The 13,074-nt window shown below is 41.6% G+C and overlaps 1 protein-coding gene across 1 annotated transcript in view; it reads right to left on the reverse strand.

The window, feature by feature from the left end:
* The window catches only part of chrnb1 (cholinergic receptor, nicotinic, beta 1 (muscle)), a 37,496-nt gene extending 28,013 nt beyond the window's left edge, over window positions 1-9,483 (reverse strand). Inside the window, exons 1-2 of the mRNA XM_085759547.1 lie at window positions 9,211-9,483; window positions 4,885-5,018 (exon numbers count right to left, since the gene is read on the reverse strand). Coding sequence (XP_085615673.1) covers window positions 4,885-5,018; window positions 9,211-9,271 — 195 coding nt within the window. The 5' untranslated portion in view covers window positions 9,272-9,483. The remainder of the gene's footprint in view (window positions 1-4,884; window positions 5,019-9,210) is intronic.
* Between the last annotated feature and the right edge of the window lie 3,591 nt (window positions 9,484-13,074).

Raw genomic sequence — 13,074 nt, forward strand, 5'->3', positions numbered from 1 at the left:
GATTGGGCCTTAGAGATTTAGGAAGCAGAGTAACTTCCTCCATGTCCAGGTAAGCAGTACCAGAAACCTAACACTATGTCTACACATGGCACAGAGTCTGCCACACAGTTGTCACAGTCATTTGAGTCTGATGGAACAGATATGCTCCTATTGCCTTCGGCTTTCAACCCAGGACACATTTTTATGTGCATGTAGTATTTAGTCCTTTTCACTTTTTTACAGCTGTAGCCTTAAATCATTTAAATTCATCTATTTTCCCCACATCATTACTGATAATGACGAGTTCAAAGAAAGTGAAATAAAAACTGAATTACTGTATCAATTGACTCTTGTAGATGTACTATATTTCACTAAAACATCAGAGCTCACCTGTCTGTGCTGAGGCTGCTGACAGGATTTTCAGAATAAAATGCTGCCTCAACAGATGTCAACAAACAAATCAGTTGCACAAGTTGAGGTTAATTTCCTTTATGAATAACGTTCACGTCTTGTGCCTTATTCAGCAACAACTCTGCTCCTGATCCAAATAATTAAATTCAATTAAGATCCATGTGTGGATTGATTACAGAACATTCTTATGAGCTGAGCTCAGCTGTTACATCCACTCCAGTAAACCTGATGTCTTCATTTGCCTTGGGAGACAACACATAACCACCAAAATTTAAATATAATATCAACAGCTCCTTCCGGGCTGCAGATGGTGCAATAGTGGTGCAACAATGTGTAAGACAGTTTGGAATTTATGGGTTGCCAGATTATAGTCGAATATCCCCCATATTCTAGTCGTTCACTCTTTTATGATAAGAAAAGAACAGCACAAATCTGGAGACTCAATGTTGCTTGTATCACATGGATTAAATGTTGCGTTGTTGCTGAATCAAAAACAGGATATAACAAATAAAAGATGAGTAATCTGAATATTAAATAACAATTTTTATTTTTTTTCATAGTTTTTCATAGTTGCCTGTTTCAGTGTTGCAGTTGTCCATTATTAAATGAGAATAACGGCTGATGGGCAGCAGTGGATACACCCCAGTCACTTCTCGAACATGAGGTGTTTGTATGTGTGCAATGAATAAATGTGCACACGCATTAACCGTGTGTATGTGTGTGTGTGTGCATGTGATTGTCTACAGCTAGCAGGCGGAGCGTCCCTGAGCCGGGGCTGCTATTTAAAACGCTGGGAGGAATGTCAGAGAGACAGCTGGGACAGGAGCGGAGGAGGGGGGTAGGGGCAAGAGGCGCTCTCTCTCTCACACACACACAAAACCACACACACACACACACACACACAGAAACTTCTCTCATCACTTACTGATGCTTCCTGTAAGTGTTTGTATTGACCTCGGGACGGGACGGCCATGTGGCTGAATGTTAATAATAACACAGCAGTTATCCAGCTGACTAGTTTGTGGACAGAGGAGGACTGAGCATCCAACTGGGTCAGTTTACAGCAGCGTTACACTCCAGAACTTAAGAACCCATGTGACTTCCTCTCTAGAGCGAGACTGACCTTGAAGCGGGAGCCTGCTGTAGATGTGTATGCAAATGTGAAACCATGTAATGTGTGTTAATGTGTGTGTGGATGCTTTGGAGAAATGAGCCAAGGAGAAATTAAAGGGACACTGTGTAACTTCTCCTGTTATCTATTCACGAAAATCGATTATTTTGTTCAAAAGTCTGTTTTTCATTAATCAGTATCCCCCCATCAACAAAGTGAAGTGTTCCTTTCAGCTCTGAATGAGCCGTTCATATCATTCATATTTCCATGTAGCGGGTAAGCTCGGTGCTGCTGCCATGTGGTGTCTCCATGTTTTTACGTTCAGTGGCAGCGTGACGGTAGGAAACCACGGAAACTCAGCGGAGACACCGGAGCTGTCGGCTCAGGTGGAGGTGGCGTCTGTGAAAAGTCACCGTGGTAACGCAGTGAGGAGGAATGGAGCGTTACACTGATGCTGCATTCACCTGCAGTCGGGCAGACGGCCGTCGGTAACAAACCAGATGTCATTTTAGTCACAGAAGTCGAGAGAAAGGCGGTGGGTCAGGTCAACAATACGACATCGTCATGACAACATATTGTCACGTGTATTGTTTTGCCTCGTGCTGACGGACCACTTGTTTACATAGAGGCTTGTTTATGCCGTTACGTGCAGCGGCTGTCGTCCGTCTGCCGTCTGCCCAATTTCACCTGAATGCAGCATGAAAAATACAATTGAGTTGCTTGCGATATACAACCGTAACGCTAGATGGGAGTAATTCTTACACAATGTACCTTTAAGGAGCAAACAAAGTGATGTGATGTTGTATTCATGTTTTTAGCTTTCTATGGAGTCACACAGACAGAGACCCTGTTCGTGCAAAATGCTAAAACACTATTTCTTAGCATGGATGAATAAAAATACAGTGCTTCACATCAGTAGCATGACTCCTTGTACCGATTGACTCAGCAGGCCGGCGAGCAATGAAGTGGAGAAGCAGATGGCTCTCAGATACACTCACAGTTATGAATAAAAGAAGGTGTGCGCTGCGTGTACAGGTAGAGCACTTTGTTATCCTGTCATGATGTGAGTATGTGGGGCAGAGCGCGGGGAGCGATCACTCTGCTCAGAACCTTTACAGAGGCACCTGTCAGTCTGTGGAAATCATTTCAAGTACATATCTATCAGAGGCTGAGCCGCTCTTCGGGGAGAGCAGACCCAGATTTTCAGGCTAAGCGAAGCCAAGTAAACTGTGGAGGAATAAGAGAGCAGAGGCATCACGGGAGTCAGGCGTCCCCGGGAGATTTTGTGACCTCTCAAAAAGTCATATTTTTTAACAGTCACAAGAACATGACCAACATGTTGTGCAAAGTACTAGTTCGACATTTTTGCAAGATGCGGTTATTCAGTCTGTGGTGAAGACTTAGAATGAAAAGATTGATGTCATTTATCTTTACTCAGTAACATTATTATACGTCCCACTGAGATGGGCAGGATGGAATTTAAAGGTATAATGTGTAGCAATTCCCCCCCATCTAGTGGTGCGGTTGCATATCGGAACGTATTCTTGATGTTGCATTCACATGAAATCGGGCAGACGTCAGACAAACAACAGACGCTGCATGTAGCAGGATAAACAAGCGTCTATGTAAACAAGAGGTCCGCCAGCACGAGGCAAAACAATACAGGAGTGACGATATATTGTCATGGTGATGTCGTATTGTTTACCTGACCCACGTTTTACCGTCTTTCTCTGGTGGAGTAAAATGACATGCGGTTGGTTTGCCGACGGCCATCTGCCTGACTGCACCTGAATGCAACACCAGTGCCTCCGTCCTTCCTCACACTACACAGTGGTGACAGTTTTAACAGGCCGAGCCCACAGCTCCGCTGAGTTTCTGTGGTTACCTACGGTCACGCTGCCACTCAACGTAAAAAATGGCGATGCAACATGGCCGCCTCGGTTCGGTGCGCCGCCCACTTATGTATTTGTAACGACTAACAGCTCATTCTAAGGTACAAGAAAGGTTTTATTTGTATGTGGGTGTGATTCAACTAAAGTGAAATACATATTTATGAAAGCAATAATTGATTTTTGCTAATAAAAAGCCAAATAAGTTACATACTGGGGCTTTAAAGGGGACCTGTGCAAGTCTGGTCCCTTTTTTTTCCGCTGTTTTGGTCACTTTTTTCTCTACTGAGCTCCCCCTACAGTTTTGGAGTGTATGTGCTTTTGTTTTAAACGAAGCCGGTGAGAAGACAGTTGGTGGAGCGATGTCTACCGAGGTGGGAAACATGAATACCGTAAAACACCAAATAAAGGCCCAGGCGTTTATTTGCTTAAATCACTCAAATCAACAGCCGTTTATTAGGGACCTGCATTTATTTGGGACCTTCCTTTATTAATAGTGTGTCTCCATCCCTTTTTTTTGAGGTAACTAATAATAATGCAACGTAAGATAACTTAATACGTATAAGTAATCAGTACAGTGAATTGTTTACGCTACTTTTAAAAGGAGTAATAAGTTATTTAAAACGAGGAACGAGACAAGCCGACACTGTGCAGCCAAGAACAGGTGCTGAAGTGCAGATCTCCCTGTAACAAGTTATTTAACCATCACAATTACTGAGAAGCTGTTTAATTAAGGTGAAAATCTTGCATAGTTCCTCTTTAATCCAAGGCTGTCTGTTAAACCTGAAGCTGTAGCCAGAAGCACAGTGGACTGGCTTTGTAAAAGACGTAGTAAACTTCACTAATGAACACATTATATCTGATTCATATGGTCTGCAGAAACAAGAAGGTGCTTTTTCTTATGGGGGGGTGCTGTACAGTGTCTGCAAGACTATCTCTGTATGGGGTCTCTGCTGGGTGTCTGGTAATTGTTGGTCTTAAAATTCTGATTTTATGCAGATTAAAAAGAATAAAAGGTACAAGATATTAATCATTAAGATTTAGAGGTGCTGCTCAGTGGTTTTTATTGCCTTTGGATAGAGCCGGCTCCGCTTCCTCCCCTCGTTTCCTGTCTCTGTGCTGATCCAAGGTAACCAGCTGCTGGCTGTAGCCTCACATAGAGCTGTGTGCTGGTATTGATCTTCTAACTCTCCCCCCAGAATGTGAATAAGTATATTTCCCCAAATGGCTACTTATTTCTTTAAAAGTCTTTTCAAAGGTATAGTAAGCTGAAAAATCAACCAGACAACCCTATTGCTGTCCAGACTATCAATCCTCAACATGATAAGAGGAGAATATTAGGTCATACACCACATTTTCACCTATGGTTCAGACCAACCAGGATGGTGTTACAGGAAAACTCTTTGTTCTAATCTGCCGAAGAGGTGATGATCACCAAATGTGTCTGTGCAGTTATGTGTTATATATGTTAATGTGGAAAGTGGTGGGATTTACCAGTCCAACGAAGGAGGAGAGGACCATACCCACACGGACCACCACCCTGTATTCAGGGGTGGGGGCCGGCCGGACCTTGAGGTTGTAGTTGGTGAAGACCTTGGCAGTCAGAACCTTCTCCATATCACCGGCACCTGTAAGACACATAGAGACGTGTGACTTCTCTTTAACGTGTTGCTGGTTGGGTTGGACGCCACTATGTTCATCAGCCATCATCACTGAGTACCAGCAACATGGTGGATTTAACTGTAAACTCATTTACTGTACAGTTCATATCATCACCCATTGTCTTCCTTCCTCACCTGTGCAAGATCATGATCATGTTTTACTGAGGTGACCTCTAACAGCTGTAGCATGGGTGGGTTGACCAAACAAAAGAAATTTACAATGGACACCACTGTTCCCATGTCAAACTGATAATTACTGTTGTGTCTTCTATCCATGCTTGCTTCATAGGGATGGGTAACTTTCACATTTGAACCGATATGGTACCAATACTTGGTTCCTGGGAACCGGTGGTATACAACAGTAGCCTACCTGTTTTCGGTACTTTTTATGTGTATGTGTGGACATTTAAGTTGCAAAAAAAAGAATAGTAAAATTTTCTGAAATTTGTATATTTATCTCTTAACAACCTCACAACTCCTCAGCTGAAGGTGCGTTCAGGTACCTAAATGTCATACCATTTGGCTTCACATGAATCGATACTCGCTACTTTTGTGGGAATTTGGTCGGTACCAATAAAAGTACAGAATTATACCCATCTCTATTGCTTCATAACTATAACTTTTGTTGTTTTTTTTAATTCATGATATTTTTGTGTACATTGTGTATCTAAACCTTACCACCCTGTGACTGATCAACACCCTAACTGTGTGTCTGTTATTGTTAACATGACAGTGGAGGTCAAGTCTGTCCCTGGTGTTCTCCCATGAACTGTGTCTGAAGGTATAGGAAGAAAGAACCTATATAGTTGTTCCACAGCTTATTACATAAACCCAAACACTTTATACTGTAGTTTGTGCTGGCTGCTCTGTCCCATCACACAAGTGAGAAGTGGGGGTTTGGCTAAGTAATTGGTAGGCAAGGTAAGAGCCAAAGAAGCTTATACATGAGTGGCTGAGTTGCTAGAACACAATAAATGGATGTTATACAGAGATAGTTCATATTGTAAATGGGAGATGGTCAGACTACTGCAGCAAAGAGATTAAATATCTGGAAAAAGAAAAATTAGGTAATATCTGTTTACTCTGCTGTATCTCAAAGGTATCAGCTATAAACTGATGGATATGGAATGCAGAGTTGTCGATGACTAGGTAATTGTCAAAGGCTGGACAGAGTTTGATTCTTTGAAAATGCAGGTGCACACTCTTTGTGTTTACATGGTGCTCTTCTCCAATTTATCTCACATCAATAAAAAAAAAAAAAGTAAAGCTCAGTGTAAACGTAAAGCTCAAACATTTGTGACAGAATCAGTTCACTCCAGTGGATTCGTCACTTGCAGACTCACTCATGGGGTAGAAGGACATTTGCTGAATCTTTTGTGTTGAATTCAACTTTAGTGAACCAACAGCAAGCCGTCTGATCTGTGATGACCTTTGAGGAGAAACAAATTAAGGATATTATCACAGCTCATTAGCTGTGTGATACTGTCCACTACTATTCAGCAGCGCTGTGCTGCATACTGCTGTAGAAAAAAGGACGTTTTCACAGACAGTTACAGAGCTGGATATAGAAATACATTTGAATTAACAGTTTGAATTTAATATCCCAGCAGTGATCAAGCTGCTAACTTAAAGTTTGCTCACTTGTTAGCTTGGGGATTTTTTTAATGTCTTCATTAAAGGTAGAGTCTGGAGGTTTGTTTGTTGCAGTTGGTAAACACAACATTCAATTTTGACGGCTCCTCTCCAGAAAACATTGGCCTACTGGTATGTTTTACATATATATGTATGTACTGTATGTATGTACTGAATGTAAAACATACCAGTAGGCCAATGTTTTCTGCCAGTAAGAGGAACCAGCAGACACAGCGATGGCGTTATCACCACCTTCCATTAAACAGGTGGTCTGCATAGGCAAAAAAAAAGTACTTTACAAGTAAGGTGTTCATTATCACTAATTGAATCTACAAACAGAACAAGGTGGTAGATGTGTTGACAGGCAACAGTAGCGGTCCAAAAAAGACAAAGACACTGGCAACAGTCACGATCATTAGTTCCAGTAAGTGAACAATGACAGTATTCAATTTGAGACAACACTAACTGTCGAAATTTGCGCACTACAGAAGTAAGTACATAATGTATGTATACTACATGACATTGTACTCATAGAAGTATTTGAATTGGCATCCATCCAGTCGCTATCTTGGTGGTAGATTTTATACAAGCCTGCATGCCCAACTTCACCTATACACTGTAATTGGCTGGGGAGAATAAACTGCCTCCCCGCCAAGAAATGTCCTGACTACACCAAAACATCAAAAAGTTTATGATTATGCAGGACTTCTTTTGTATAAGTCTATATTTAGTTTTTTTTAAGAAACCCCTTCAGACTGTACCTTTAAAGCTCTTTAAGGATCAATCCTTCAACAAAATGCAAAGGAAGTAAACAGAACAGTCTTGACACACGATGTAATAAATGACCTAACCTAAATAAATGTATATCTATGCAAAACCTGCAGGTGCAGTATTAATAAATACTACGATTTACATGAACTCAACCCAGATGCCTGCTTTCTACTGCATTTTTATATAAAACTCTTGTTTTATTTCCAGCCACTTCCTCCTCAGTGTTGGAAGGTTAGAAGCATTTATAATCAGCAGCTCTGGTGACGCAGCATTCATCACGTTTGGCATCGCTGTGGCCCCAGCAGGATCTGACCTGACAGGAATAAATGACAACGATCACCCAGCAAGGCACCCCCATTAGCTAGACACAGGGATGCATGGCTGCTGATGGGCAAGAAGGAGAGGTGGATGTGGAAGGCTAGGGATTAGCATTTCCTCCTCTCTGCCTTGTTCAGATAACTCAGTAAACAAGTCAGACTAAAGCTCAAGAGCAGAGATATCAAACAGGGTGAGACCATGTTGAAGGCTGTGTCCTGCATGTGGAGGAGGCTGGAAATGAATATAACTGAAGGTAATAAAGCACATAGACAATTATCATTTTTAGATGATAATATAACTGTTTGTCTTTCACATGAACTTCCTGCGCAGTGATGAACATCATCTCAGAATTGGAGGTGACAGCAGCTAAGTTGAGTATGAACTCCATCTGTCTCCGTGCTGTGGTTGTTCGCCTGCTGTGTCTGTCCTGCCTTGTGGTCAGTTATCAAACCAACTGCCTCAGGACAAGAAAGTCATTGATTTCTGTGAAGAAGTGGAGGCCACTTAGCTGATAATGGTTACTTATGGCTTTATAGTGTCTCTGATGATACTGAGTTGGCTTTATGACTGTGGTGAGCAGTGACCCACGGCTTTCTCTTTGAGATATCATCTGCTTTTTCGTGGCACCATTCCTCTCCTATTGCTTTTCCTACTTCTGTTTATTCCTCTTTTTTTCCTTCCATCCCTCCCTTTTCCAGTCTTCCCATGACTACACCAGTGTGGACCTGTTTTTGGATCTCCTTCTGTTTTGTTGATAGAGTAATTAAAGACATCTTTAAGGCTTCTTGACAAAATGCCAGTCTTATAGAATGTTTACTTTGACATCAAGTTTGTATGTATGGTTTATGTTGATCATGGTCACGGATCAGGTCATTTTATCACAACATACAACATAGATATGTTTTTGTTTAAATGACATTTTGAGCCATGCTAGCATGCTGTCGGTCCACTGCTTTGATTTAGACTGAAATGTCTCAATATTTAATGAAGTACCATGAAGTTTTGTGCATGGACCTCATGGAAAAGGAGACCTGCCAAGCATCGGCTATACTTTCTGTTTGGGGCTAATTAGCAAAGGCTAGCATACTGGTACAGCTACTGTAGCAAAACTAAGATTCAGTTTTGTCAGTGAGGCCGTAGGGAAAGAGATTCCTCAACATTAAAGCAACATGAGAGAGAGCCATGAAAGTAGTTTACATGTAACCTGACTAAAGGCAGTTTACAAAGGCCAACCATTATGGATTAAGTTTAGACAATCAGTGGTTATAATACCCACAGAATAATCCACAAAACACAAATCTCCAACTAAAATGTCACCATACATGAGCTAATTATTTTTCTATGTAGCATTCTCGATGGAGTTTTAGTGTCGTGCCCACGAGTATTGCATGACACTACAACTTTACTACATGGGCATTTGTGTCAGCTCGTGGCTTACCTCCCAACGCACTCAGGCTGCATAAGCAACATGCCAGCAGGAGCAGATCCAGACTTTTCATGGTGACCTCCAAAACCAGAATCTCTTCAAAACCAGGTCTTCTGTGGCTTAGTCCGACCCAACTTCTCTAACTTATTTTTCTTCTTCTACTTTTCTTCTTTCTTTTCCAGTGCAGCTCACTTTTAGTCTTCACTGTGAGGTTTGGTTTGGTCTGTTTGGACTGTTGTTGTCTGTCAGTCAGGCCGGCCTGGCCAACTGCTGTCTGCTCCAATTACCTCCTGGAGGGAGGGGAGGGTGTGTGTGTGTGTGTGTGTGTGTGTGTGTGTGTGTGTGTGTGTGTGTGTGTGTGTGTGTGTGTGTGTGTGTCACTGTCACCCCCATAGTCAGCTTGAACCAGGCATGACTCTGATTCTCACACTCTGGTGTTGGTTCCATTGGCGTAGTTCTGGTTTCTATCAGAGAAAGAACAATTATTGAAAAAGATTGAAAAAGTTAAATTTCATAAATGTCACTGAAGAAGTCTACAGATATTATGGGATTGGTTTGATTAAAGGCTTCATTGCTGGGGGAGCTGGACCCTTATCAGCAGGTGGTGCTATTCTTCATTTCAATCACACTTACATCACACTTAATACTGACATGTACAAAGTAAAACATAAAAATATCTTCAATCAGCCTCTCTCTCATTGATCAGTGAGGCACATTGGTTCACAATCCCAATGCTTTTTTAATCACATCATGTTAATGATATAACATGACACAGTCAAAGACCCAGCTCTGTTATTTGCTCCGATTGTTGGCATTCATCTTCCTTTGAGCGACGTGATATTGGAGCATAATTCACAAGCAGTAATATGAGTTGGTTTGAAAGGAATGAGCCCATGACTGGAAAATCACTCTACTGGCTTAGTGGCTTACCATCAAGGTCAGTTGAAACTTACGGCTCATTGCTTACATCATTTAACAGTTGTCATCTACTGACTGTGCTGAGTTGATGTACAGTACATGATGACTCACCCTCAGGACATGGAGTCCACTGTGTATATCTGACTTAGTTTTAAACCTTGTGCCATCTCAAAGACGTCCACCCATTCTCCTGTGCCAACTTCTACTGGTAGGTCTAATCCTTTTCACCTGTTGGCCTCTTTCTCTCTTTACAGGGGAGATGGACCTGACTTCCTGTCCATGACACCTTCTGAGTCACTGCATGAGCTCTAAAACCTCTTGCGCCCCCTGTCTGTCTGACATAATAATCAAAGGCCCATGTTAAAGGGCTTGATAATTCACCAATTTTTTACTCATTGTCATGCCAAGAAAGGGTTTGGAGGTTTGGAGGTCAGGGGGGATTTTCATATAATGGCAGTGGATAGAACTCACTTTTGAATCGTCCAAAACACACACTATGAAACAACCAAATACCTCCATACTGCTCGTCCTACTGACCCAAGTGTCCTGAAGCCGCCACATGAAAAAGTTGTTCGGAAAAAAAAAAATTGATCTCTCTGTTGATGTTTGTGCACATGCGTGAGATTGGATGTATGAACACTGAAGAACATCTCGCAGTAAATCTTGTTCATCTCGCGCAGCCACTGGGAGCTACTGCTACAGTATAACAAGACTAAAAACAGAGATCAAATTAACTTTTTCCAAACAATTTTTTCATGTGGCGGCTTCAGGACACTTGGGTCAGTACAGACGAGCAGTATGGAGGTATCTGGATGCTTCATAGTGTGTGTTTTGGACTGAAAAGTGAGCACTATCCGCCGTCATTATATGAAAATCTGTTGCCAGCCGGACCCCCCCCTGGAACTCCAAAAGTGTTTGATTACTCAGAAAGTTCTCCAAACCCTTCCTTGGTATGACGGTGAGTAGAAAATTGGTGAATTATCAATTTTGGGTGAAGTATCCCTTTAACTATGTTGATGAAACAGGTACGGTTTGAATATCCAAGTCTTCATCTACTGCCCAATGGCTGCAGCTCCTTGTTTCCTTTATAGGACAAATTGTGCAACACAATGCAGATTTGATGTTGTTTTAAATTGTAGTTGTGATTGAAGATTTGCTTGGATCTTGTGCAGGCAACTACTGTAATAAGTGGACATACAGAGGTGATACAGGGGCCATTATTCTCACAGTAGAGCGCTAAGTTGATCAAATCGTTAAGGTGGCAAACACTACTGTATTTTCTGACGGCCCCTGCTGTAAAACGTCTCTATCCTCCCTTTATAACCCCCCCGACTCATCTCTTAATGCCACTCTGCTCTCGCGCACATTCGTCAGCCATCCACCGTAATTTACGGCCCACTGTCACTGCCATTCGGGCCCGCAGCCAATTTAATTACCATAGAAGCTAACTATTAACAGCTAGCAGCCAGTGTCAAGTCACACATCAAATCAGTGGTCAGGAGAGAGTGTATAAAGCTCCTGTTGGCAGTGACTCAAATTCAGTGATCTCTCCCAGAGCAGCCGTTATAGATCACTGTAATTCACAAGTAAGTAGTTAACTTAAATTGGATTGATTGTTTACCCTTGATGATTGTTATTTTAGATGACATGTCACTGGATTATAGTAATCACACAACATTAAAAAAAAGTTGATGCCGTCTCTGGAGAAACGCTTCAATGAAATTACATGGTTTGATGTGGGAGGTGATTAGAATTCTTCATTCCAAGATAGTGTCAAAGTTCCTACTTTATTTTCTGCTTTAACTATATTGAAAATTTGTCTGTGTAATCACTTTCTTTCTTTTTTTTTGTTTGTTCTCCTAATTACCTCACACAGATTAACTTCGTCTTATCTGAGATTTCAAATTAAAAGTCTGCCAATTAAAATGTGTGTTCAGACTTCAACTGAGAGTAATCAAAGCACACCATGTAGCCGAAACACACCAAATGCACCCTTCCCAAAGTATGGACAATGATATGTTGCTATAGGAGCCACTTTTATTCCCATTCAAGTTGATTCTTATTAAGGAGTTGGTGGTGGTGGATGCCTCAATACTACTAATTGATAAGCTGGAGGGCTGATCACTCACAGTTTGTATTCAGTGATCCAGTATTGATTCGGAAAATCTTAAAGTTGATCTTTACATTTGGGGCTTTTCTCTGTATCAGTGGAAGTCCACGTGGTGCAAATAGTCTGGAAAATGTTAACTTTATGGAAATTGAGTCATAACAGTGAGCACCAGAAGATTATACTGAGTTAAGAAGTAGGAGAGATGATGGCTGCGTATTGTGTGTCAGTGTTGGGGACGTCAGCAGCTAACTGCTGTCTGCACGCATCAGGCTGACGTCCTGTCAACACAAACAGTGCAGGTGAATCAGTGAGCAGACAGTTTCCTTCTCGTCTGTGCTCCAAGTGATTATGAACATGGATGTCTGTACTTAGCTGAGGCATCTGCTACTGACAGTCCGTGCAGCTGCATGGAACGGTATTCATTCTTCTAAATATACTACATACAGTAATGATGGCACTGTTGTAAGTGGTGCAGCTCTTTTATTGTTCTCACTCAACTGTTTTGTTACAGTTTAGTTATGTATTTGTCAAGGTAAATAAAAGTTGGTCCAGATTTTTAATAATATAAGATTTGTGCAAAATGTTCTTAAACATCATTGTGTTTTATGGCTAATTTTGCATGTCTAGTTGATGGTTTGTGTATACAGGACTTATCTTGAGTGAATCCAGGTTAAAAGGATAGTTCAACATTTTGGCAAATTGGCCCATTGCCATAATCCCTTTTAGGAGTCCGTTCGTTACCTTTAATTGTCGCTGCAAGCTATTTTTAGAACGGCGGAGCAGAGCCACGAGCTGCTCAGAGCTATGCTATGGAGGCTCATGGGATTTCTTGGTTTCCCTCAACTCAT

Source organism: Trachurus japonicus, chromosome 18 (assembly GCF_045865225.1).
Source record: "Trachurus japonicus isolate A0001 chromosome 18, Traja_1.0".
Classification (NCBI taxonomy): domain Eukaryota; kingdom Metazoa; phylum Chordata; class Actinopteri; order Carangiformes; family Carangidae; genus Trachurus; species Trachurus japonicus.